The 27,227-nt window shown below is 57.5% G+C and overlaps 1 protein-coding gene across 6 annotated transcripts in view; it reads right to left on the reverse strand.

The window, feature by feature from the left end:
• KCNAB2 (potassium voltage-gated channel subfamily A regulatory beta subunit 2) overlaps window positions 1-27,227 on the reverse strand; it is an 84,887-nt gene that overhangs the window by 12,585 nt on the left and 45,075 nt on the right. For 5 of the 6 annotated variants that reach the window (XM_081306824.1, XM_081306825.1, XM_081306821.1 and 2 more), the window contains 4 exons: window positions 9,904-9,947; window positions 9,158-9,195; window positions 3,127-3,206; window positions 459-503 (listed from right to left, as the gene is read on the reverse strand). In XM_081306824.1, the coding sequence (XP_081162950.1) occupies window positions 459-503; window positions 3,127-3,206; window positions 9,158-9,195; window positions 9,904-9,947 (207 nt within the window). Of the gene's footprint in view, window positions 1-458; window positions 504-3,126; window positions 3,207-9,157; window positions 9,196-9,903; window positions 9,948-14,680; window positions 15,372-27,227 lie in introns of those variants that run through there. The other variant, XM_081306820.1, reaches the window with a different exon arrangement.

Below are 27,227 nucleotides of genomic sequence, written 5' to 3' on the forward strand. Positions count from 1 at the left end.
CGGGTGGGGTAGGACTAATGTGGAGAGTGGCACTAGGGCAGGTGGCCAACACAGCCGGCCTCCACTCCACTATTCTCCAGTAGCGTTGCCTCCGCCCCTCAGAGAACTGAATTTCACACTCACCTAGTGACCCACAAGACCCTCCCTGGCCCTGGCCCTGGCCCTGGCCCTGGCCCTGGACGTTCAGGGTATGAACACTTGCTTCCCCTGGAGGAGCCTGGGCTGCTCCCTTCTGAGACGTTTTTCCCTTCCCAGCAAGAAAAACTGGGGGACTTCCAGGCCATAGTAAGACTGCCCTGGGGCAATACATTGGTCAGCGGGAAAGAACGGACCCCCTCTACTTTCCTCCCCACTGCAGTGCAGTGGCCCATCCACCCAGCAGGCACCTGGGGGCACATCTGCTCCCCCAGGCACTACCCCTCCTCCCCTCCTTCCCTGTGTGTGCAGAGAGGAATTACCTCCATCCCTTCTTCTTGATGATGTTTCCTAATACCACTTCAGCCCTGCAAAGCAAGAGACAGACCAGGGGATTTCATCACTGCAGAATGGGAGATCAAACCCAGCCCTGCTGGGACAATAGCCACGGGTCCCCTCTGTGAAACTGCCACAAGGCCTAGAGAGCCAGGCTATAAAAGCAACCTTGGCTTGGCAGCTCATTCCAGACACAAGCAGGGTCTGGCGCTGCCCGGGGCTGGCTGGGAGCAGCTCTTCTCCCTCCCTCAGGCGCACATCCAAGTAGCAGTAGCCCCGGACCTTGCAGAGAAGGAAGGAGCCGATGTCCGGCTCAGCAAAGTCAGCATCCCATTTGCCTGGGAAAAACACCTGGCCACGGTACATGGGTGAAATGCGCAGACGGATATATGCTTAAAAGGTGAATTTTTCATCAGATGCATCCTCTGCATTCAGAGACAATCAACATGTCTTTGGTGGTGGTGGTATTTCTAACAGATTGTGGGCGTGCGAGTGTGAAACACGTGTGTGTTTGCATGTCTCTTGTTTTCTGATTCCGAACAACAGGGACATGGCAAGGCAAGCACTCTGTTCTGCTTGGCGTCACTCCTGGTCCTGCACCAAACTCGGGCCAGCTGGGGTCAGGAGCGGGCTGTTCCAGCCTCACTTGGCACAGCAGTGCTGGATTAACTTTTAAGAACTTTCTGCTTGTAGCAAAATGTTTCTGAGCAAAAGCAACAGACGGAGAATGATCCATGCCCAGTGCTACATTCCAATTATCAAAGCGCCTGAGTCATCCACTCAGAAACAATGGGCCCTAATTTGCCAGCTGTTTAGCGTACATTCTGCATGCTCTTCATTTATGGTCAGGATGCACAGAAAATTCACTCATCCCTGGGCCTCCTTCTTTTATTCCTCGGTCCCTGATTGTCAGACAAAGGACTAGGAAGGGTGGACATGGTTGCAGAGCTGTGTTGTAGACAGTGGGCTAACCAAGGCCTGTTGTTTGTGTCCTGCCTGAAAGCTAACTATCTGGTGACCCTTGAATCTGTATGTGTCTGTTGTGGGGGGGCATGGAAATCCTTCGGCTCTCGGGGAAACACCCAAATTAGTGTCAGCATGAGAAGCAAGATAGGTGCATGTCCACCCTCGTCTGCAGGAGGGGCAGCTCTGGCCCACCACCCGCAGGAGCTGTCCCTAGCCCCTTGCCCAGAGGGACTCCTCTGGGTCTGTCCCTGGAATTCAATGTTGTGCATTGAGGGTGGCTGTTCACACCGAGGCACTCATGGGTGCAGACAGGCAGGTTCTGCCCTGGGCTAGACAGAGCAGGAGCTGCAGTGGCTGGCAGAGGTGGGTCTCCAGAGCAATGGCACCCTGAGAGGAAGGTGCTCCTGGAATCCTCAGTTTCTAGCAAAGGGCTTCCAAGAGGCCTGAGGCTGCATAGGCCCCCACGTGCTTGCCCCAGCATGCTGCCCCTGGTGTCCAGTTAAACAGAGACTGAAGACAGCCCTCAGCAGGGTGGCTGCTGGGAGGTGGAGCACAGGGACCGGGCCATCTGGAACTAGAGGAGGCTGCAGGGAGCTTCTGCCTCCCATACACCCTTGTGGGCAGAAGCCCAGGCAGGAGCTGGGCCAAGGAAGAGGCTCAGGACTGGATGCCCCAGGGCTGGGCATCTGCATCTGGCACCTTGACCCTCAGCTTAGCTCATCTTCTGTCTGGGAAGCATTTCCCTTTGATGGGGGCTGCTGCTGCCTTATGGCAGGGCCGTGGCACAGGAGGGGCTGCTGACAGGGGCTGCAGGAGGCGTGGAGGTCCCAGCTGTCAGCTCCCCAGTCCTGGGTTAGGACTCCAGCAAAGACCCAGCTGTGCTCCCTGACGCTTGGTGCCAGGGGCCCCACTGCAGGTAGTGCGCAGCAATCTGAGCCCCGTGAGGCAGGTGCTGGCCCCCTGGCCATGGCGCACAGCGGGTCAGGGCTGCAGTCAGCACAGCCAACAGCCCCAGGCAGGAGCGACTGTGGGGAGGACTGGGGAGGACAACCAGGGAGCAGGGAGCCAACAAATGATCTCACAAACAAAAGCTGACTTTTGGAAACCTGATGCAGGGGAATGGATGATTTGATTACAGCCAGTCTTTAAAATTGAAGCCAACAGCTCTGGCTGAAGAGGGCTGAGCTTTTACATAATTGAGTAAAAAAAGTTCCCTGCCAAGATGGGCAGCGCTTCCCACAGCACGGGCCAGCCCTGCTCTCTCCTGCTCCCGAGAGGCTGGCGCCCTAATTGCATCATTAAGACATGAAAATGTCAGGCATGTGGGGCTGGCTGCAGGTCACCAGCACGTCCAGAGCCCAGGACAACAACTTAATCATAGCTCTGGCCCGCTTGGTGCCAGGGGCCCCACTGCAGGTAGTGCGCAGCAATCTGAGCCCCGTGAGGCAGGTGCACAGTGTCTTTGGCCCCAGAAGGACTTCCGTCACCTCAGTGCTCACTCACCAGGGAGCTCAGCAAGCGAACGGTGCCCAAGTGCTCTGTGATTCTGGGCCCATAAAAGTAGCCCCCAAGGTCACTGGGAGCTTAGAAAGGAAGTGAGGTGGAAGGCACAGTGAGGGTGAGAGGGGTACCAGAGCTGCCCCCTGCCCCAACACCCTGGGCCACCTTCCTCAGAAAAAAGACACCTACTTGCCAGCTGCGTAGACTTCAGCGGTATCGAAGAGGTTGATGCCGTTGTCATAGGCCAAGGTCATCAGCTGCTCTGCCATCTGAAAAGAGAAACCGAGTCGCTCAGGTCCAGCACTGTCCTGCCAGCTCAGGGGAAGGCTCAGAGGCTCCAGAGCAGGACCCCTGTGGCCTGGGAGGCTGGCCTCCCTGGTGCCTAGGCCCTGGTGCCTGGGATCTAGATGGCCTCCTCCCCCACCTCCCATCCCCACTCTCCCTGTCCTCCCCACTCTCCCTGTCCTCCCCTCTCTCCTGTCCTCCCCTCTCTCCCTGTCCTCCCCCATTCTCCCTGTCCTCCCCTCTCTCCCTGTCCTCCCTTCTCTCCCTGTCCTCCCCACTCTCCTGTCCTCCCCACTCTCCCTGTCCTCCCCACTCTCCCTGTCCTCCCCTGCCGCAGGATGGGAGGCAGCTCTCAGTTACAGACCCTTCAAGATGAAGGTAAAGTGGACAAAGAAGCAGCCTATGGGCCGTGAATTTCCTGAGAGCAGGGACACTACCTATTGGGGATGTCCCAGGGTGTGGGCTGGGTTCAGTAGGTGCCCAGAACCTCGGAAGGTGACCTTATTTGGAAATAGGGTCTTGTGAATGCAATTAGTTATGATGACTTCATGCTGCTCCAAGGCGGGCCCTGAATTCAGTACGCCTGATATCCTCACAGGAAGTGAAGCCCAGAGAAGGTCACATGATGACGGAGCAGAGATTGGCTCCGTGTGTCTACAAGCCAGGGAACGCCAATGGTGGCAAGCAACCTACGGAAGCTGGAAGAGGCACAGGACAGATTCCCGCTCAGTGCCTCTGGAGGGACCAGGGCTCTGCTGACACCTTGATTCAAGCTTCTGGCCTCCAGACTGTGGGAGAATAAATTTCTGCTATTCTAAGCCCCTCAGCTGTGGTGGCCCCAGGAGCTGACAGGAGCTCCACGGGTCTTGGTGGGATGAACGTCTCTGCTTACAGCTTCGGCCGTGTGTTCAGCTGTCTCGGGGAACCTTCTGCCCATGACCGTGCTGTTGTGTACTGCAGGTGGAGAGACACAAGCCCCCGGCTACTGTGTGGCGGAGCTGAGAGCCAGAGTGGCCTAGGCTGGTGTTTCTCCAATGCAGCACACCCCCAGCCCTCTGTGGGGCAGGATTGACAAATGGCGGCCCAATCCAACCTGCAGACCAGAGCTTTGCTGCTCAGACCACTGGCAAAGACTAACCGGCGGCAGTGGCGCGGTTGGGAGCCCATCTGCAAAGGACAGCCAGCCCCTCCAAGGTTCAGGAGAGAAGTGTCCCCTGGACTCTGCTGTCCCTCCAAGTGTCTCACTTCCCCAAGCTCAGCTTGGGGCACCGGGCAGCCCATGATGAGGTAGGTTATTCCCAGTGGCCCTCAACCCCTGTAGGACGGGGAGTCAGCCAAGGGTGGGGACATGGGGCCTCTCTCAATACTGAGCTCAGAGTCACAGCAGCCAGGCAGGTGTGGGGAGCAAGGACAGAGGGCTGGTGACTGCTGGCTGGGACACCACTTGAAGGAACTTAGGGGCAGGGCCCATGGCTAGTGCTGCCCTTGGGAAGGTGGGCCTGGCACTATCAGGTGCCTTGATTTTTCAAGGGATGCCAAAAATCCAGGGTATTTGGAGGGTGGGTCAAATCTACTGTTTTTCAAAAGCAGCAGTGAGCCCAAAACATTTCAGGTGTGTGCGGCCCAAAGCAGAGCCCGTCAGCCAGCTGCTGGGGGTGGTCAGGAAGCCCACTGGCCACGTGGCCATCGGTGGAGTTATCGACGGGTGTCCTGCTTGCTGGGTTATTTTCTCTCTCCTCTGCTGTGGCTCAAGGGCATCTGTGTATCAGATGCCTCACGGATACAGCAGCCCTGGCTCTTCCTCCAACTTGCCCTGTCAGGGTCTTCGATAAGTGGATCCCCAGGGCACTTGGGGGCAACTTAAGAAGTCCCGCCGGCTGGCCACTCCCTGGGCAGCAGCCAGAGTGGGCTTTCAGACCCAGGTCAGGTCACATTTCCTTGCTGCCAAAACCCTCCAGTGGCTTCTGTCTCACAGATGATCAAAGCCAAAGTCCCTGCGCCTACCTGCCCTCAAGGCCAACCTCGGGGCTCCCCTGGCCGCCCACCATCCTCTGGAGTGCTCTTCCCATCATCTCATGCCCACTCTTGCTTCCTGCAGGAGCCCCCACCCCGGCCCTCTTTGTGTGTTTCCCCTCCTTTGGGGTCTACTACACAGTGGCTCCCCAGTGGCGTCAGGTCCAGCAACCTGTTAGTGTATGTGGAAAAGGGGACTTCTCAAGGGGATTACATTAGATTTTGAGGTGGGGCATTGACCTGGATTATCTAAGTGTACTCTGAAGGCCATCACAGGTGCCTGTGTGAGGGAGGAGAGGGATATTTGACATGCCCCAGGAGGAGGTGAGGTGGCCATGGGGGCAGAGGCGGGAGTGGTGTGGCTGAAAGCCAAGGAACACCTGTGCCCAGCAGAGCTGGAGGTGGGAGGGGCTCTCCCCCCAGGGAATCCCCAGAAGGAGCACAGCTCTGCTGACTCCTGGTGTTAGCTCAGCAGCACTGATTTTGCACTCTGACCTCTAGAACTCTGAGAGAATCAATTTCTGTTGCTTTAAGCTGCCCAGCTGGGGGTCTTTCATTACAGCAGCCACCAGGGACATACGCAGTCTCCATAGAGCACCTTTCACCCTCAGAGACAGAGATGTGCTTATTTCCTTATGGCATCTGTCCCTTTGCTAGAGAGCCACCTGAGGGTGGCACCTGACTCTTGGCAGGTGCTCAGTGATCGTGAGCTGAGGGGCACCTTTCTCCAGCTGCCTCGGTGGCTTTCAGAGTGGTCACTCACCCCACCTCCTCACTGCCCTGGCTGCTCCTGGCTCTGCTCTGCCTAGTGCAGGACAGCCTCCTCCTCTCCTTCCTGGACCAAGAACAGAGGCCAGAAGGTCCAGACTTCAGAAAGCTAACCACGAACATGCCTAGTCCCCTCCACAGAGGAGGAACCCTAGCCCAGCTGCTGCCCCTGGCACTGGGCAAGGGCTCCAAGCAGCAGGCAGAGCACTGGGCAAAGGGGCACCAAGCCCAACTTCACCCTTCCCAGCGAAAGGAGAGACCAAACCCCGATCCTAAGGCCGAGGATGGCCCCTTGGGTGACAAGAGGATGAGGAAACCCGGGCTCTCTAGGGCTGTGCTGTGGTCTGGGCGCCCCTCTTCCCCAGCTTGCACGCGGCTCTACTTTCCCCCACAGAGCCGCAGCGCTAATGTAGCGGGTAGCAGGCACCGAGTCCTTTGCTCTGGCGGGTCCTGCATCCCACTGTGGGAAACTCAGCCTCTGCTTTGTGACCTTTTAGTTCTTTCCAGGGTCAAAGTCCAAGAAATTGAAGTCAGGATGACATACAGGCCACCTCCCTGCCACCCTCCCCCAGAGAGTTGTCATCCCACAGGACTCATCCCAGCCCCAGGACAGTCACATCAGGGCTGGGCACAGGTGCCAAGGCTGAGGGCCCACATGTGACTTCCGGCACTGGCGCACATCAGGCTTCCGTAAGAAGGGAGTAGTGACGTGGCCTCCCTGGGCCACCAGGCCGCGAGTGGGGTCATAAACGTGAAGTTCCAGCCGCGGCTCTCATTAGGTCCTTGCTGCCCAATCTGTCCGGCACACGTGCTCCTCACAGCATGCTGTGGCCCCTGAGGGGCAGAGCAGGGTGGCAGAAAAGGCATCAAGTGGGAGGACAGGGACCCTGGCACCACCCTTGTGGCTTCACACGTGACACGTGATTTCAGACTCGCTAGCGCCGTCTGCTTCCTTTGCTGGCTTCTGTTGAGAATCTATGAGAGCAACCCGAGTCCTGTAAACTGTGGGTTGTTGTCACTCCTCCTTGGCGGGGAGGGACAAAGTTTGCACTCCTCACTGGTGGGGCACGGAACAGCTCTGAGCTTCTGTCTGCCTAACAGCCCTGGAGATGCTAGCAGACAGCTGCTGTGATCTCACCAAACAAGGGACATGAAACTTGCTCTCTGAAGAGCCACGACTGTCTCTGTGGCAGGTACTCGGCTCTGCTCTTGTGGTGAGAAGTAGGCCAGGCAACTGGTAAACAAACGTGCCTGGCTATGTGCCAATAAAACTTTATTTAAAAAATAGGCTGAGGGGCCGGGGATGTGGCTCAGTGACAGAGCACTTGCCTAGCCTGTGCAAGAACCTGGGTTCAACCCTCAACACTGGAATTAAAAAAAAAAAAATGGCTGAGTCTCCAGAGACAGGATGTAGATCAAGAGATTGACAGGGTCTGGGTATAGCAGCTTAAAGGTACAGAGCTTCTGCCTGGGGTCATGAAAACAAAATTGGAAATAGTGGTGAGGTCTGCACAGCAATGTGAATGCACTTACAGACACGGTCCTGTATCCTTAGAAAGGGTTAAGTGGTAAACTTATGTTTCACCTATTTAATTAAAAATTACACACACATACAAAAATAATCCCCAGTCCAGGATGGTCCTCACCTCCTGGCTGGCTCCACCCGAGCAGGCAGCAGCCTGGAGCCTAAAGACCTGCCTTCCCCATCAGGACTGCAGCCAAGGGGCCTTCCGCACCTGACATACTGATTTTGTTTTGGACACTAACTGTAGGATTTAGTACAAAATTCTTCTTATTCTTTACTCTGTCATTTTCACCTGCCACAACATTCCAGGTCCCTGAGTCCATCATCTATTATGCCCCCTGTCCTCCCAGCATGGTCATCTAGGGATGACCTGCAATGTCTTTATCCATGTTGCTGTGTCCCGGACAGAGCCAGCTGCCATCAGATGATTCATCAACGTTCCTCAGTGCAACTGACCGCTTGGTAAGAAGTCACCCAGTGCATGTTCATGTCTGTCCACATGCAGGTAGCTGGCCCTGTCTGGGGACAAATCACACCCCTCTACAGGACTCTTCCATCCACTATTTCACTTACTACATCAAAAGGGACCCAAGGCGGATCAGGCAGGACTTATTTCAAGCAGACCACACATGGCCTCACATCTCCAATTTTTGCTCAATCTGACAAGCTCAGGCCAGGCCCTTCGCCTTAGAAACTCCTGACTTGGCCCCGAAGGCCTGAACCCATCGATTTCAGAGCACAGGCAGATGGTTTCGTAACCAGCTACTGTCACAAAAATGAATACGAACCAAACAAACCGTGCACTTGGATTTGATGGAAGCAAAGCTTTCCCTTTGAAATCACAGTGAACGGGGTCTCGAATAAACTAATTTTTAAATGTGGCCTTCATACTGGTAAGAAGGGCGAAGGGGACAAATGCATCTGGTGCAGATGCCCAGAGCACCTTGAGCAAGCGCCACTGTCTTTCCATGTATGCTACCACCCAGAAGTGCACCCCTCTGGGAACACATCATTCTCCTTCCGAGGGACCTCATGATGCTCTTGGGAGAGCCCTTCCTGAGCATCCCCCGTGGGCCCCAGTGGTGGAGACACAAGCCCCAGCACGTGGGTTTGAATGTGACAAGCAGCTACGGGAAATGTGGGTCGGGATCTCGGTAAAGTGTCGATCTGCTCAGATTCTTCAGCCTGCAGGAAGTTGCAGAAGATAATTTTTAAATGACTGCGAAGAACATGTTCTGACATTTCAAACCCAGGCAGGTGCACTCTGCCGAGGCAGCTCAGACCCGCACCCGACTTTGTAATTCCGAATATGTGCTATCTCTGGATTCTCAGGGTTGACTCTGGGGAGCGTGTCATGCATTTGAGGTCCCTGAGTTCCTGGGGGCTGGGGGCTTGCTGAAGGTCCCCAGGCTCCTGGCTGCAGGTGGTGGCACCAGATGTGGCATCTTCCCTGGCCCCTGCCACCTGGCTCAACTTTTCACCGTCTCACGAGGTAGGGCCTCTCCACCGCAGACACAGGGAGGCTGCTGTGGCAGCTGCATGACAATGCTCATGTTCATGCAGGGGACCTGGCAGCAGGCCTGGGGCGAGGCCTTGCTGGGCACTGGGGGTCAGGGGAGTCCATCTTACCTCATCAGTGATCTGGCCTCCAAAGGTCACCCATGTTCCTAGAAGGAAACACACAGGCTTAGGTTAGACCAGCTTCCAGGGAGCCGCACACCCTCCAGTGATCGCTCAGACCTCAGACTGCAGGGCTGGGGTCGGGGGCAGCACAGGCAGCCAGGCTGCTCTGGGTGAGCCTGTCCCCTGTGTGTGTGGACACCTGGTCTTCTGGGCAAGCATTCAAACTGTGGGTCAACAGTCTCCAGGTGGACAGCAGCTGCGAGCCCAGGAGACCTGGGGCCTTCGAAACATTCCCTTGCCAGGGACATGCTCCTGCGGGAGCTGAATGCAGGGTCTCCCAACAACGGGTGGGTCCCTGCTCTTGCTGGGAAAGTGGGGTTAGGGCAGAAGGGGGCATACTAGGTGTACCCTGGAGGTGAAGGACTGCCCGTTCATGACAGGGCTCTTATTTGGAAACAGGGCAAATGGGCAGCCCCTCGTGGGGGAGCCACAGTGAGTGGGTCCAGAAGGAAGGGTGCCTGGGGCCAGGAGTGGCTCTGATCTTCTGGTGCGGGGTGGAATGTGGGTGCTAAGGACCTTGGTTCCCCTGGCCTTCTGTGCTACGGCTGTCTCTCGGTCCCCTCTCCTCCTGGTTGGTGGGGCAACTGAGCCCCACTCCCTAGTCCTTGGTCCTGTGTGTAGCTCCCCCGATAGGGCAGGGCCGGCCCTCCCGCAGCCCTGTTCCTTGGTGGTAAAGGGTCCCCCATACTCACCGAGCCCCAGGCAGGAGACCCGCAGGCCGGACTTGCCCAGGTTCCTAAAAAACAAGCAGCGTGTGAGTCCTGGGTGCAGAGCAGGGTGCCACCAGCCAGGCCCACTGGCCAGCGCCCACCCCTGTGCACTCCCAGCCCAGCTAACACATGTCTAACCCCGGGAGGTGCGGGCATTCAGAGGGAGGTCTCTGCTCACCCACCCCAGGACAGGTGAGTGCCCGCTGTGCCCTGGGCCCACCGTGGGCTCTGCCACACTGCTGGGGTGGCAGTGCTGGAGGCCAGGGGACAGGCTGCAATGCCATCCCAGGAGCAGATGACGACGCCATGTCTTGCTTGGTTTCACAGAGTGTGATGTGGCCTGGACACCCTCAGGGTCCCCGTGGGATCTGGTGAATTCTTGGGGTTCCCTGCTGAGAAGCTGGCCATATCTGTGGCTTTGTGGGCCCTTACTTCCTTTCTCCAGGGACAGGATAAGGGATGTTAGACCCTCCTCACCTGGGCCATGTGGTTTGGGGGAGAGTGGGGTTCCCTAGCAGGGCAGGTTCTAGCTTTGTCCCCATCACAGCCAGGTCCTGGCTGCTCCTGCAACACACGTCCCACCCAGGCATGGCCCTGGGCTCAGCCACGGGCCCACTAAGGCACTTGCCTATTGGGGTCCACCAAGGTCCTATGGGAATGGTGGACATTAATATCCAGGCTGTTGTTCATACCCATAGGAGGCTGTGGAGGTGGCAGCCCTCTGCTGAGGACTGGCACGTGTCTGCCCCGGCAGTCGGGAGCCCAGAGGCAGTGTGGGTGGCCGTCACTCTACGTTGGCAGCTGCCTTACTTGTGAGGCATTATGATCCCCTCAGAACAGATCACGCCCATACCTGGCCGCCTCCCACCTGTCTATGGGAGAGCCTGGGGGGGGGGCAGCGGGAGCTCAGAGCAGACTGGCTGGGTAGGAACGCCCCCTCCCTGATTCCTGGCCAGGTGACAGCCAGGGCCTGGTGTTTCCCATGCAACCTGGGCGCAGATGCTGCTGAGAGGATGAAGGAGGCCTCGTGTGTGCCTGGGGCAGGGTCACAGGACTCTGTCCCACATCTGACCAGCGCGTCTCCCTTCCCAGAGGGGCAGATACCCAAGAGGGACGGCACGGCATGCGGGAGGAGGGCGGCACTTTCCCTGAACAAAACCCCCAGTGGAAAAGTCAAATAAGATTAGTAGCTAAGTGTTCAACCGTGTTGAAAAGGGAGATGAAGTTTTCGGGTTCCCCCTATGAACCGGCGCATTGTCTAACAGTGCCCTCAGTGTTGGGCGCATGAGCCAACCTACAGCCACGTGTCTGGGGCCGCTGCAAAGAGGCGCGAGTTTATCACACATTCTGCAGGAGCCAGGTCTACGGAGTCCCGTCCACTCTAACCTCACAGTGGTGGGCACAATGAGGTTGCTAGGAGGGGCATGATGACCAGGTGAAAGGTTCCTCACTGTTTGGGGATCACAGACCCCTGTGGAAACAGACACAGGCTGCAGACATCTTCCTTGGGACTAGGCCCAGGTACTCATAGCGATTGGGTGTCCCAGAGCTCTGGACACCACTGGGTGCCCGGCCTAGATCAATCTAGGTATGTAGAGGGAGGTGGGGTCCCCACCTTTCAAAACCTCCTGCCCAGGTGACCCTGGGGGGCAATTTCTGACTGGGCTGGGTTGAAGACCAGGATTTAGGCACCTTCTTTGGCCAACTTCCCTCCCGGCGTAGCGCGGGGATCCAAATCCAGGTCCTCAGATGCCGGAACACACTGTGTTCAGGAGGATGGAGCAGCTTAACCACGACAGGTGGGGACAATAAACACGAGGCCGGCCCCTCTGGGCCTGTGGTGGAGAGCAGAGGCACCGTCGCCCCAGCTTCGGGAGGTGAGCCCTGCTCCCCGTGCCTCATCGATTCCAGTTTGTTTGGCATGAAAGGGACCAGCTTCCCTCAAAGGGCAAGAGTTTCCTCCTGTGGCCTGTGGGGACCCAGTGGCCTCTCTGCCCACAGGAATAATTGAACACAAGTAGGACGTTGTGGAAGGCCGCTGTCCCCCGCTCAACTCCTTTCCCGTTAACATGATGGTATTAGTTCTGCCATCCGCTGCCAGGCCTCCAGAGAGGAATGAGAGGGAATGGGTGCCTCGGGCAGAAGGATCCGCACACAGCTGCTCAGCGGGGGCGGAGCCTACAGTCACTGCCCAGCCTGGCCGGGGGCGCTGGGCCGCTGCCACTCCAAACTGGAGACATGAACGTCATTAGTTACAGATTTCTTTTCCTAATTAACGCTTGACATATGATAAAATAGTTGGTCAAAACCTCTAAACACGATACTATTGGTTTTCATTAATTAGGCTCAAAAGGCCTGGAAAAGAGGCCCGTGAGGACTTCACCAGGGAAAGCGCAGTGCGTCTCCCCGGGGCCTCACCCTGACACTGCACCCCCGGCCCCCGAAGGACCAGAGCTGGAATGAACCAGGGGATCACAGATCTTTTAAAAAGAGGAGCTCAGGACCTGCCACTTCAGTGTCTATGTGGGGGACAGATGGGGTCAGGTGGAAGGGGGGCCTCAGGCCTGGGTTAGCTGGTTTGAGGAGTGAGGCAGACAGTGTTTCCCGATGGCGTCTTGCTGGCCTGTCGGTCTCTTGCCCATGGTGAGGCACTGTCTGCTTACAGGTCTGCTTAGCCCCCAGACTCCAGCTCCCTGTGACTGGGCCTGCGCCTCGGGGCCTTGACCCTCCACTTGGAGTGAGCAGCGGCAGGTTCCAGGGAGGGTGGTGCAGAAGATGTTGGTGTGATGCGGGGTGAGCAGCCCAGGCCCCGGCTCAGCCCCTCGGGACACAGTGCTGCTCCTCTCCTCACTCCAGGGTTGGCTCTCACGGCCGCACTGAGTACCTCTGGGCCTCTGGTGAGAATGGCACCTGGTGCTGGTCACCTCTAGGTCCCTTAACACCTGTGGGCTGTGCCTGGAGTAGCTATGGGGGAGGCCCAGCCTCCCAGGGAGGTGGTGAGGGGTACTGGGGCCGGGACCAGTACCTGGTCCCTGTTGCCCCCACCTGCACCCAGGCTGTGGCCTGGTGGGGTAACTCATGAGGCTACGTAGGCTGCGTAGAAAAGGGGCTCAGCAGAGGCCTTAGGGGGCATGGTTTGGATTCCCACTCCCATTTCAGCAGCTAGGAAGCCTCCTGATCCTACAGACCTGAATCCACCTCCCTCCACCAATGCCCCCAGGCAAAGCTCACCAGGCTCTGCTGTATGGAAGGCTGTTTGCTCCTCCATAGGAGAAGCAGGATCTAGAAGCTAGGAAATGCTGGGGCTGGGATTTGAGGCCAGATCCCCAGGCTGCAAACCCTGCACAGCCCGGTCTTACTCTCCCTGATTCCAGCAAGTGCATATATATAGGAACACACATCCGCAGACACACACACACACAGGGTCACACATGCACTCAGGCTCTTGGAGATCTCCGATTAACTTAAAAGTTACATCAAGTAAGAGGCATCTTCACTAAAATATATGTGTTCTATTTACAACTAGATTTTGATCCCCACTTAACAGAAGATATAAACCCTAGAGCTTCTGGAATAGAGAATTCCATTCTGGATTGTTCTCAATTACCCATCAGGTCCACTAAAGATCCTTCACCCTTCCCAGGACCCAAGGTGGCTGGGACAAGAGCACAGGCTCTGTCACCCCGGACTCATCCTGAGGGGTCTCTCTCAGATGACACTGTTCTTGAATGTCCAGTCCACCTGCCAGCCTCTGGTTCTGGGGAGGACTGAACTGCACATCTCAGCTATTGGGAGGGACTCTCGAAATTTCCAAGTTGTTACCAATACCAGCTACAAGTCCAGATTATTGTCCTCCGGGACAGCTAGACTGGTCCGAGTCAGACTTTCTGGTTACTGAGAAGTGGACTTGACCCTGGCTCCTGTTTTAGAAAATGTTCTCCAGGAAACCCAGGGACCAGAGCCCTTACTTGGCCTCTCTAGTCTGTGCAGATCATGTGCCACAGACCCCTCCAGGCACTGAGGACCCTGGGCGAGTCTCACAGAGGAAGTGAGAAGAGCCGGACCTCAGAAGGGTGCCCCTGCCCCTGCCTCCAGGGGCTCTTCTTACAAAGCCGGCCTCTCTTTCTATCCTAGGAGCAAGGAGGAATTCAGGGAAGGGAGGGAGGTCCTCTCCTGGATATTTGGGCCCTCTCCACATACAAGTCTCAGGCCTGGAGGCCCCGTGGGGCACTGAGTCCCCATGGAGGGAAACAAGGCAGCCTGGGCTATCACGGGCAAGCCTGGGTGCTGCCTGGCTACCCTGTGCCCACTGCAGCCAGAGTCCCCACTAGAGGAAGCCAGCCCGAGTCTGGTTGGAGCCAGGGAGGGGAGAGTCCTTCCCCTGCAGGGTTCCCCTGAGAGCCCCCTTCCTCAGACTCAGGCTGGTCATGGCAGCCCGGACTACCTAGCTTGCATGCCCAGGAAAGCTCAGGAGGGTGCAAGGGGCCAAAGCCTGGGGTCCCCTGGGGGAAGCAGGTGGCACTGCTATTGTAAGTGACCCCCAGGAAGGAAACAAAGGCAGGAGGAAGGAGAGGGGTGACTGTGGCGCTGAGTGGAGCCTGGCTTTACCTCTGACCAGCCCAGCAAGGGCTTAAGCAGCCCTCCTGGTCTCAGCGCCCACGGCCCGGGACTGACCACAGAGTTTTGCCGACTGTGAGGCTCATGCAGCGGGGAGGTAGGGAGGGGAGCCCCAGCCTGCAGAGCCACCCGTCCCTCCTACCTATATTTCATCCCCGGCTGCTTCATGCTGCTGTCACCAGTGCTCGGCACACTCTGCACTGACAGCTGTCCCAGGCTCCGGGCCACCATGGCCACAGCACGGAATCTTCCATGGGTGCCCGGGCTGGGGCTGCCAGTCAGCGGCCGTCCCAGTCGCTCCTCGGGAACCCGGGCCTTGAGGCTGTGCTCCGAGCACACGAAGGACACCTGCATGTTGAGGCCACGCTCAGCTCCTGGCTGCCTGTCCCCTTCTGCTGGGCTCAGAAGGCATCGTCCTTAGGAGTCCTCCTCTGCCTGGGACAGGACTTTGTCCCAGAAGGTGAGGGAGCGTCGAGGTGTCCGTTCAGGAGCGAGGGTTTCTGAAGGCAGCGAGGGGTGGAGGCAATGCCCACGCAGGCTCCGGGAAGGGCTTCCGATTTCCAGACGGTGCTAGAAAAGACCTCTCCCAAGAGCAGTGGAGACGGCGGTGGGAGGCGCCCTTTCCCTGGCCCTCTCAGATCCTCCCCTCCCCGCCGGGTTCTCCTGGTCCTGCGGGGCTCTCCGGCCCTCCTGCCTGGGTGCCTGGTGGGGCTGGGCTGAGGAACTCTGGCTGGGCCAGCAGTCGCCTGCCTCTGACAGGAGGAGGAAGCCCCCTCCCTGCGTCCTTGTCCTCGATGCCGACTGAGCCCTGAGTGGTGGCCACGGGGCTGAGCTGGCCCACCGTGACTGCCCACTGTGACTATGCGGGGGCAGAGGCTCAGGGGGTCTCGGGAGCACCTGCTTCCCTGGCTTCCTGGCTCGTGGCGCTGGCTCTGCACACGGGGCTGCTGAGGCTCTCACTGTGTCAACGAGGTGGCCAGCGAGAGGTGCAGGCAGCCGCTGGAGATTCATTATTAATGACGCAGGATGCACAGCCGCCTGCCCTGCTGGTCCCCGGAGGCCAGCACTGGCTGACCCGCCAGCCGAGGCTGGGGCAGGAGATGCCGGTTCCGGTGGAGCCTCCGGATGGAGCACCCAGCTCCACGTGCTCCAGGCAGTCGCCTGGGGAGGGTGGCGGGTGTGTGTGTGTGTGTGTGTGTGTGTGTGTGTGTGTGCGCGCGCGTGCGTGCCCAGGCTGAGTGCAGGGAGAAGCCAAATCACCAGAACCATGAAGAACCTGATGTCTTGATGACAGTGACACAGATGACCAAGGAAAGAAACTGGGGTCAAAGGAACAAAGGGACAGAGGAGTTCCAGCACTTGCACGGCGCCTGTCTTACTGCAGACATCAGCAAGTACTTCTAGAAAGAATAGGGATTAAGTGAACGAGCCCCCCCCCCCTGCTGTGCCCATCCTCAGCACCAGGAGGGGCTGGCCTTGCCCTCTGGTCCCGAGCAGCCCCTCTCACCTGGCAGGACAGGCCCTAGCCAAAGCTGCCCTTTTTGCCCTCTTGCCTTGCCAGGTGTGGTTAAGAAAGAGCAGGGCAGTGCCCAGACAGGAGTCTGGTCTTGGGTGAGTGCTCACCAGCTAAAGCCAGCCGACTGACCCCCATGCACTCTGCTGACCCACAACACCAAGGAACAGCCTCCGACCGCAAGTGTCAGCAACGGCCCAAGAGTGAGGTTGTCCCCTCCCCCACAGCTCCCCCATGGGTCGGCGCAGCCCTCAGGTCCTCCCCATGAGCAGGCAGCAGCCAGCCCAAGGGGTCCTGGACCCGGGAACAGGGGTGTGGGAGGGAGAAGCTTCCCCCTTGACCAGGGATGCCCTGGTTGGTCATGGGTGATACCTGCAGAGGCCAGCAGTGGCCTCTTGGGACAACCTGCAGGCCCAGCTCTGCCTCCCTCCTGCTGGTGGCCACAGGATTAGGCTGGCCTGGGCCCTGGGTTCTGGGGGGGCTAGAGCCCTTTCCAAGCCCTTTGGGTAGGGAGGGACAGGGTGCAGGGAGAAGGGCAGTGCTGACCCCAGGTGCAGCTGAGCCTCTTCTCTAGGCTGGGCCCCAGGACCCAAAGACAGTGGGCCCTGGCCTTTTGGGTGCTCACAGGCCTGCCACGGAGGCCACATTTGGAAAGGATCCTGCCTGTGCCCTTTCCAGGGCTCAGGCTGCCCCTCCTTTGGACTCTTAGTCCCTTGTGAACAGGGGCAGATCCCAGCTTCCCCTAATTATGCAAACCCTGAGCCCAAATGGGACTCGTTCCAGCTAATATCATGGCTCTTTCAACACCTTCCCAGTCCCTTGTATAAAAAGAACCACAGGTACTCACTCCCAGGGCACCTGAGTGCCTGCCTCTGCCCCGTGCCCTTTGGTGGTCACCCTCCAGGGCTGGGCTGCTCACCGCCTGACGAGGACATTAGGAGTGCAGAGTCCGGGAGCCCCCCAGGCCCCTCACAGTAGCAGCTCTGGCCCTGCAGGCTGGGGTTTTACCAAGAGCTCCGAGTGCTGCGGTGCTCGCTGGCCTGTGAGATGTGGACACCCCCACTTCACTCCCCTGCACAGCTCTCGGAGCACTGGCAACCTGTGGGACGTCTCCTGAGGGTCTCTCTGTCCTTGAGGGCTGCTTGGAATCAGCCAGCAGCCAGGTGTGGTCCTGCGAACCTACATTCCATCTGCCTCACCACACAAGCAGCAGTCCCCGCCCTGGGTCTGCACCAGGGAGCTGAAAACATATGCCCACACAAAATCACAAACACAAACGTCCCGTGACAGCATTGTTGACAATAGCCCCCGCGTAGAAACAACCCCTATGCCCAACAGCTGACAGATGGGTAAAAAAAAAAAATGTGGTCTATCCAGTGGAATATTATTCAGCCATAAAAATGAAGTTCAAACACATGCGCCATCATGGAGGGACCTGGAAAACATGCTGGGCAAAAGAAGCCAGTTACAAATGACCCCAACGTACGATGTCATGTGTACAAAGTACTGAGAATAGGTAGATCCACAGAGACAGAAAGTAGATGAATGGTTGCTGGGTGGAGGTGGGAGAACGGGGTTTCTTTTTTGGCGGGGGGTGATGAAAAAGTTCTGAAATTATAATTTTTGCACAAGCTAGATCATAGAAACCATTGGACTGTATGCCTTAAGTGAATTGTGTGGTGTGGGAAGGACATCTCAATAAAGCTGTGGCCCCCATGGGACCCCAAAAGCCTCTGGGCTTTGTTCCTGACATTCCCTGTGGCGGTGCCCTTCCTGCCTCTCTGCCTGTGAACTCCAGTCTTCTTCTCGGGCTCCAGCTCAAAAGTGTTTGGGGTGCAGCACAGGTAACTCCTCCCTTCTCCAAGAGCCACCGACCCCCGTCTCCCCCAGGGCATCGGGAGGTTGGGAGTAATGACCCGCAGTCAGTGTGGCATCTCCCCTGCCCAACAGAGTCATGGGCCCAGAGCCTCTTGAGACATATGGGCCAATGACCCACGGAAAGGCTCAGTGCTATTTTTGGCCACCCAGGGGCCATGAGCAGCTGTTGGACAACGGCCTCTCCTGGAGGAAACGGTTTACTAGTGCACGCTGTGGTTCTTGTGCGAGAATCTAGAGAAGGTGTCTCCGGAGCACCGGGCTCCTCCGAGCGGCCAGCGGCTTCCCTGTGCTGGAAACAGTCTCTGGAGGGCCTCCAGCGGTGACTTGGTGTACAAAAACCAACCTGCCCTGCTTCCCACTCGCCCTCTCCCCATGTTTGCTATTTGAAAGATTCCACCGTAGCAGATTCATTTAAGGAAGCCACCCACGATCCCTTTTGGAATTGGGTGGGTGTGGGGAAAAGTGATTTCAAAATGACTCAATATAGTTTCCACACGCCTCATATTAATATTGTAGTGTATTACGATCCCTGAAAATTGAAGGCAGGTTGATAGCTGGGTGTCAGTGGTGACACTGGGAGTGGTTTCGTTTCCCAGGTCACTGGGTAACAACGGAGGTGTTTTGGCATGCCACAGCTAGGTGGGTTCGCTATTGAAAATAAGTGGCTGGGATGCTGACCCCAACAGAACACTAGCCAGCCCAAGTGTCCACGGTGCTGACAGCCTGTACTGACCGGTCCTGTGTTGTCTCTCAGTGACCACATCATTCTGGGCGGGAGGCGCTTGGGATGTCCATGTGCAGGGGACAGGTGCTGGGAGGCCAGGGGCTACCTTCCAGACAAAAGCCAAAAGCCCAGAAAGTGGATCTTGGGCCTTTGAACCCTTCCCTGCGCAGGACAGAGGTGAAGGGAAGAGCCCTGGAGCAGGGTGGTGGGGAGATTTCCATTGCTTTGACTTTTCTCAGTTTTGAAGCCAAAGTCAAGGCAAACAAAGCAAGTAAGGAAGGGATGTGGCCTCGTGTGTGCCCAGCCTCCAGGTCACAGCCCCACTGGGGCAGGATGAGCGGAGTGCTTCATCGGCCCCGGCCCTCAGCTCCCGGGGTGGGGCGCCTCTGGGCTCCGGCACAGAGCTCCCTGTTCAGGGCCCCGGGTCCACCTCACTCAGGATGCTGGGCACAACTTCACCTGGAGAGGGGGTTCTCTCTCCCATGTGCGGACCCCAGGTGCCAGCCTCTTGCTCACGCTGGCTTCCTGAGGTGTGCACCCGACAAGGAAGATTCTGGAAGGTCCAGATATTTTTATTTGAAGGAGCAGGGTCCCCTCCCCAAACCTGCTCTGGGTTGGGGGTGGCAGGTGAAACACGGCGTGGTGGGACCTCAGGAAAGGTGTGTAAACACACTTGGAGCTGCCCAGGTGACGTGCTGGGAGCCACAGCCGGCCACATCCACCTAAGGGCGCCAGCTCTGTGGGGGTGATGCCCTGAACACACAGCACATAGCTCCCGACAGTCTGAAGGTGGTAGCAGCACGCAGACCACCGGTCTTTATGCCTAAACTCCCGTGTGGCCCCCTCAGGGCGCCTTTGGCTCCAGTGGGTCCTGTGCGTCTTGGAAATCGAGCCCGACGAGGATTCCCGATGCAGAAGAGGATGTGCTGTGGTCTGTGGCCACCTGGGCTGGGGCAGGTCCTCAGGGGCTCTTCAGGGCCTGCTGGGGCCCAGCACGTAGAGGATCTCAGCAGTCACCATGCTCCGGCACACATCAGCACTGCCCGCTGGTCCCCATGCTACCAGCTGTCTGGGAAGCAGCCACAGCCCTGAACCCTTCTCAGACGAGTGGCTTCTCCACGGAGACCCTCCAGAGGCAGCAGTGGCAGCAGCAAGGGCTCCAGCCTGACCCCAGGCAACAGTTCAGATCAGTGAGAACCCCGAGCAGGAGGGCAGGGGTGGGGGGACTGCCCCTCCAAGGTCAGCACTGTGCTGTGGGGCAGAAAACCGCTGAGCAGAGAAGGTGGCCCGCGTGGCATCCGCGACTTCCATTTGTTCAAAACAGGGTCAAGACGCACAATGTTCTTCGAAAGTCCCAAGGACCAGCAGGTGGAAAGTGAAGCTTGACCCTGAACCTGGGCTGGCCACAGTTAAACGCCACCCTACAAGGCCCCCCCTCTTTCAGATGTGTCCAAGAGGGGAAGGGGTGGGTCCCAGGCACGTCCTGGTCCCCTTTAAGTTGGCTTGGGCAGAAGTTCCATGTGTGGACAGTTGGCTTGGGTCCAGGAGAGGCTGCCGGGCTCCTTCCGCCTCTTGTACCTGCTGACATCTCAGTGAAGCAGACAGTCCAGCTGTGATCACCCTGAGGTGCGGCTGCCCCACATAAAAGCTCTGCTCTGTCCATGCCACGCTCCCAGACAGCATCCCTGGTGCCCAGCTGCCTGCTCAGCCACTGGGGTCCAGGTCTCCACCTCAGGAGGGTCTGGAGAGATGGGATGTCAGGGCTGAGCCAGGGCCTCCCCCAAGAGGCAGACAGCTCCCAGCGGAAGGGGCAGAGGCCTACCCTGCGGGGAGTGAAGCCTGTGAGGCTCAAGGCCCGGAGTAAACGTGGCAGGGGTGGCTTCCAGAAGCCCGAGTCCAGCCACTCCTCCGGGGGTGGGGCAGGGCTGTGTCTGAGAGGCTCTCCTGCCTCCCTGCACCGCTGAGTAAGGCCGTCCTGCTGAATGAAGCGCAGCCTGCACCAAAGGTGACTTCCTGCTGGGGAGGGAGGCAGATGCTGAGGAGCTGGGGGCCAACCCAGTGGAGCAGTTTCTCAGGACAGAGGACCGCAGGACGGGTGGCCTTCCCTGGGGAGGATGGACCAGTAGGTAAGAGCTGAAGTCCTGGGTGTCAGGTGCTGAACAGGCCTCCCCGAGGCATCCTGAGCCGAGCATGCCTGAGGGCTCGCGCTCGGCCGTCTTCCCCAGGAAAGGGGAGTTGGCAGCACCAGGGAGCATGGGAAAGCTCTGGGCAGGGAGAGGGCTGGATCTGGAATGTGGGGTGTGACCGGCACAGAGCTGGCCAGCCTGTCAGGAGTGGAAGGTTGTAGAGGCTTGGTGTGGTAGGAAGGTGGGGAGACAGGGAGCAGGGAGGCTGGAGGAACTGTGGTCAGATGTCGCCCCCTGGGGGACTCGTCCAGGGCCTGTTTTGTGGCTGGGCCCGGTAGATGGTGCCGGTCACACTGGCAAGCTGCAGGTGGCACTTGGACAGGGCCCTCCTGGTTGCGTGTGGGTTCCCAGGAGACTGCTTTCCCTGTCCAGCTCCTTCTGCTCCTCCTGCTCACCAGGAGCCCATGGTCCTGCTGGCTCCCAGCTAGGAGCAGTCCCCAAAGGGAAAAGGCAAATCAGCGGCCAGCAGGCTGATCCGCTTCCTCATTGGTGCACTGACCAGGCAACGTTGTGACGCCCTGACGGCCCCTTTCTGTTCTTCTTCCACCCTCAGGGGCACCCTTTGAGGTGTAACAAGGCCAACAGTGACCACCAGGGTGCCAGCGTGGGGCTGGTGTCCCATCCTCGATGTTCATGACCTGTGCTCTTAACAGAGTGCCCGGGATCCCCTGGCTGGGCCAGGTGGGTCATTTACAAGGCAATGACCCGACGTGCATGTCAGGCTCTTGGCACTTCCTCTACTTCTGTCTGACAGCCCTGCTGGGGAGGGCAGGGCAGGGAAGCTGGGGCTGGAGAGGTCCAGGAACAGTCATCCTGGGTCTGGGATGGCCACTGAGGCTTGTCCGGTCACTGGCAGCAGAGGTGGCCCCAGCAGACATAGGCCACACAGCCGCCAGGCTTGGTCCTGGGCAGGCCCTCCACTGAGGCCCTGAGCCTGCCAGCTGGCCCACTCCCGCCGGATCCTGTCTTGGTGGCCCTGCCTGGCTGGCCTCGTGGCACCCTCCCCCACCTCTTCCTTTGGCATCGGCTTCTTGTCCACAGGGCATGGACCTGCATCTTCCAGTGCGACTGTTCCCACCCACGAGACTCCAGGCTGGCTCAGGTTCCTGGGTTCAACCACTGGAGGGCAGGAAGGTCCCCTCCCAGGGGGGACAGGCTCATTTCTCTCTCACAGGAGCCGGTCCTGGAGGCTTGAGTCAGGCCCCTACCTTACTGAGTTCTCAGGACAGTTCCGAGAGGTGGTGACTCTGTTCCTCACTTTCCAGAGGAGGGAGCTGAGACATGGAGGGCCAGGTGACTTGTCTGGGGTCACACAGATAGCCGGCGGGGAAGCCAGGCTCCTCCCTGGACAGTCAGTGATGTCTCCACAGGCTCAGGGTGCCCAGTTAGCCATTGGGACCTGTGGTTGGTTGAAATGTGACCCCCAGAAGACACACTTAGGTCCTAAGTCCTGGCACTTGTGACTGTGATCTTATTTGGAAATAGGATCTTTGCAGGTGGAATCAGGTTAAGAGGAGATCATTCTAGATTACAGTGGGCCCTACAGCCAATGACTAGTGACCTTATACAGAGGGGGACATTTGGCCACAGGAAAATGGAGGCAGGGATCAGAGTCACACATCTACGAGCCAGGGATGGCCAGGGACTGCCGGCAGCCACCAGAAGCCGGGAGACATCTGGATTGTAGACACCTAAGCTTCTGTGGTTTTAAAGCAGGTTGTTATGGCAACCTTAGGAGAGTCAGACCAGGCCGTCCGCAAGGTGGCTGCCCCCTTCTAGCCCTTGGCCCCTCTTTCCCATGATGCCCCCCTTCCCACCTGTCCTCTAAGACACAGCTGGTCCCCAGCTCCCCCAGGAAGCCTTCCCTGGGGCTGGGGCCTGTGGCTGGGGAGTCAACTTCGTTCCAGTCTATGAACTCAGCAAACAGCCGAGAACGTCTTGGGCAGTCTTCCTGGCTGGTGGTCACTGCCAGGGATCCGGAGTTGGTGAATGCTGGACTCAGGACTCCTGCCTTCCCAGGAAGTCAAGGGTTACTGCCCAGGGTCACCTGGGCTGCCGAGAGAGGCTCCAATCCTGCTTCCTGTCCTGCCTGCCCACCTCAGGAAGCAGCAGGACCCAGACGCCGCGGCAGGGCTTTTGTGGGCATGGATCAGGCCATGGCCACACAGCTCAGAGAGGCTCAGAACGTCCTGGGAACGGACAAAGGCTCGGCTCTCAGAGGGGCACAGATGGGCCAGAACAGGCCAGCCCAGGGCAGGGCGAGAAAGACAGCGGCAGGGAGGACGGCAAGGCCCGACAGGAGCTACTTCAGAAAGGGTGCTCAGGTGTGGGCTGTGGGCCGGAGGCAGCCACGGGGACAGTCCCTTCAGAGCATCAAGGCAGTTTGCTTAAATGACAAGAGTTGAGGACGGTCTTAAGTAAATGGGAAGCTGATAAGAAAGCTCCTGGCTTCAGCTGCCGGCTCAGTTCAGCCAACCCAACACCCAGGCTGGGAGCTGCCTCTGGGCTGCGCTGAGCAGCCTTGTCTGCAGATGCCACCATTATTTCGGCAGCACTGGGGACTGAACTCGGGGGCTTGTGCATGCTAGGCAAGTCCTCTACCACTGAGCTGCACCCCAGCTCTTTGAGAGGTCACCTTTCTTTGGGGGGGTAGGGGGTACCAGGGATTGAACTCAGGGGCACTGGACCACTGAGCCACTTCCCCAGCCCTATTTTGTATTTTATTTAGAGACAGGGTCTCACTGAGCTGCTTAGGGCCTTGCTGTTGCTGAGGCTGGCTTTGAAGTCACAATCCTCCTGCCTCAGGCCCCGGTGCTGCTGGGATTACAGGCACGTGCCACGGCGCTTGGTGAGACGTTACCTTTTTTATATTAATATTTAAGATCAAGTTTGACCGAGTCCTTGTCCAGTCACCAATTGGGAAGACTTCACCCCTGAACAGCATTCAGCTTTAGGATCTTTAAAAACTGATGGCACGAGCCAGTCACCCAGTGTAGCGGCAGCAGAATGGAATTCACCAGACAGAGCAGGGGTCCCGGGAGTGGGACAGCCCTCGACACCAATGGCTGAAGGCGTGAGTTGCTTTCTAGACTCCTCGGCCCCTTGGGAGGTGCGTTTCCTTGGGCATTTCGGCCCCGCAATTGGTCCAGCAGTGCTGTGGACTCAGATGTCACATGGACATTTTCCTTGGGACATGGGACAGAAAGATAGGTTTCTCCATCCTGTGTTGGCTTCCTGGGTCTGCCAGGGCAAAGCACACAAAGCGGGTGGAGGTAGTTTTACCAATCACATCGGCCAAGACCTGTGGTCAGGTCCTTCCTGCTCAGCGCCTGGAGCTCTCCGTCTTGGTCTCTCTGGCCCAGCGCCTGGGCGCCTTCCCATCTCCGCCAGTGTGTCCAGAATGTTCTCCCAACACCGCCTGCCACATCCTCCGATGGAGCCTCTCTCAGATGGCTCATGTCACTTCCTCACATCAGTCTCCCTGCCACCAGGGCCTGTGTGTTATCTGTATTGCAGCCTTGGGACGGCTAGTGCCTGTGGGTGGGGACCTGGTTGGTCTTGCTCACGCAGTTCCTCCAGGCTCTAGCCCACTGCCTAGTCCCAAAGAGCTTCTCGATACACATTTGCTGAACACGTGAAAGTATCAGTGAGCATCCAGGACAGAACAGCACAAGGCACAGCCGCTCTCTGGAGGAATCCGTCAGAATTAGGAGCCCAGCGGTGGCCAAGCCAGTGTGCATCTGCGCTCTCCTTACAGCTGCCTTTAGAATATAAGGCCTTAAAATTCTGCCATCTAATGGACTCCCAGAAGAAGTGCTTTGTTTCTTTAAACTACAGCCACATGTTCAGACAATGGGCCGAAGGACCAAACCCACTGCCCAAAGGGGCACAGGATAAAAGTCCAGGCCTCAGTTTGCTCTCCAAAAAGCAGCCAGAAAAGCCCCGGGGCTTCTGGTCTACGGGAGCCAAAGCTTTAGGGCTGCTGGATAAATTTCAGGACCCCAGTTCTGAACTTCAGATAAATAATGAGCAACTTTCCTATATAAACATGTTCTCAATATTGCATGGGGGCATATTTATACTAAAAAAAAAATGACATTTACCTGAAATTCCAGTTTACTGGTCATTCTGTATTTCATTTGCTACATCTGGCAACCCTGCCAGGCCTGGGACGGGAGGGCCAGATGATAAGGGCTCGCCCCTGGAGGCACAGCAAACAGAGCTGCATATGGGTGACCCACAAGGATTGATAAATAAAAACCAGGCAGCTCGCAGGTTCTTTGGCCAGGAGTCATTGGCTGGAGAGCTGTCCCAGGTGCTGAATTCAAGGATGAATGAGTTCAACAGAATGTCTTTTTGTGGTTCCAAGGAAATTTATACCTGTCATTTATGCCTGTCAATCATACAGGTAGGATATTTAATTCACAGTCTTCCCTTTTATGGCTACAGTTTGATGCAACCAATTCAGAGATCACCTGCTAGAAAAACCACTTCCCATGGGTACAGCCCTGTTTAAGGACATAAAGGAAAAGAACACTTTGTCTCTAGAATCCAACCCAGGTCTCTGTTGCCAGAACGGATTTGCCGTTAGAGATGGTGAATTGATGTGTTTTCACTAACTCATATTTAGTCAATGCCCAATGACGAGTTTGTCCCGACGGAGTTGCAAAAGACACCTGAAACAGTGCACCTTCTGCAAAGCCCACCCTCCGAAAAGACACTCTTTTCCCCGGAGAACACACCAAGATCTTAACGGTGCTCATCTTCATATAGCTAGGACTATGGCAGGCTTTTGGTTTCTTCTTTGAATTACTCATCAGTTCAGATGGGTAATTACTCCCAAACCTACCCATTTTCTAATCTTTCTCTAAAGTCTTTTGGGGATGATTCATTCTGTGAAATAAAACGGTTTGTTGGGTTTTTCCACGTGGTTGAAATGTGAAAACAGCATATATTTACCCCACTACACAATAAAAATGTTGTTAGCATTTCCTGGGCTGCACCCCTTGCTCCTGCAGTGCTGGCCCACAGGCCTCCTCTGATGTCCCCAGGATTCCCTGCCCTTGGCCCCTGCCCAGCCCTTACCGATACTTCATGCCTGTGTGCTGGGCGGTGCAGCCGTCCAGGGACAGGCCGTGCATGCGGAGGAAGCTCTCCATGTTCCTGGCCTGGGCAGCCGCCCGCACCTCCCGCAGCCGCTGCAGCTCCAGTGTGTCTGTCTGGCGGACGGGGTGCAGGGCCCAGTCCGAGTGGTACCTGCTGTTCACGCTCCGCAGACTCTCGCTGTATGTCATGGACAACATGGTGCTGCCTGACCCAGGAGCTGCCACTGTCCAGACGGGAAATGCCGAGTGGGGAGGGTTAGAGGTTGTGCCGATGCCCCGGTGCCCCAGGCTGGCTGGCCTGCCGCAGGGGAGGAGACAGCCTCAGCGAGACAGGCTCCAACCGGAGCTGCTGCGATGAGGCCTTGGCGCCTGGGGTGGGGTTGGGACCCCGGATGAAAACACCCTTTGGCAAGGAGTCTCTGTCCTCAAGTTGGTACTTTCCAGGAGCTGAGCTGCCCCCTCTGTCCCTGCATCCACGAGACAAGCACAGGCCAAGCTGCATTCCAGGTGGCAGTGCGGCACTCCAAATGTCCCTGTGGAAACTGAGGTGCAGGAGCATGCAGAGCCTGAGCCCAGTACTGAGGACCAGTGTCCCCACCTGACGGTCACTGGGTGCTGCATCACGGTGCCCTCCTGGCTCCTGGGGCAAAACCAGGCAGAGGCTGTCCCTAGAGAAGCAGCACTGGGCACACCTGCCAGTTGGGACCACAACTCCACATGCCAGGGGCCCACCCAGGGAGGCTCTGTTTGTTTACGGGACTTGTGAAGGGCAATGCCATCCACACAGCACATTCTTGCCTGTCAAAAGCACCTGTTGCCAGCAAAGCTCTTTGGGCTTCATGCTCCCTGATATTAAGGATGTCACCATCCACAGTTTTGCAATAGAAAGAGGAAGGAGGTGGGTGACCTAGGGACACAGGTTGGGGTAGGAGGAATTCAAAGCTTACACGTTAAGGACCACTGCTAGATTCTCTTCCTGAAGATGAACGTTCACCCTCAGAAAAAAAACACAGGCAGCATGAGTGTCCATCAATAGGGGACAGATGGCTACACGATTGGTAGCCCGTCCATAGAGTAAAAGTTTGTCCAGCCATCAAGACTGAGGTGTCCTCACATGTCTGACTTGTGCACAGGGGCCTGGCACAGTCACCAGAAGGTACCCACAGGAAGTCCCTGTGCCAGCTAGCTCAGCTGCCCAGAGGATCCTGGAGCCTGGCCTTGGGAGCTCAAAGGGAACTAGCACTGTCCCATCTTCTGCTCCTGGAGAGGACAAGTGTGATGAC

Source organism: Spermophilus citellus (assembly GCF_964194105.1).
Source record: "Spermophilus citellus genome assembly, chromosome: 9".
In the NCBI taxonomy this organism is placed as follows: Eukaryota; Metazoa; Chordata; class Mammalia; order Rodentia; family Sciuridae; genus Spermophilus; species Spermophilus citellus.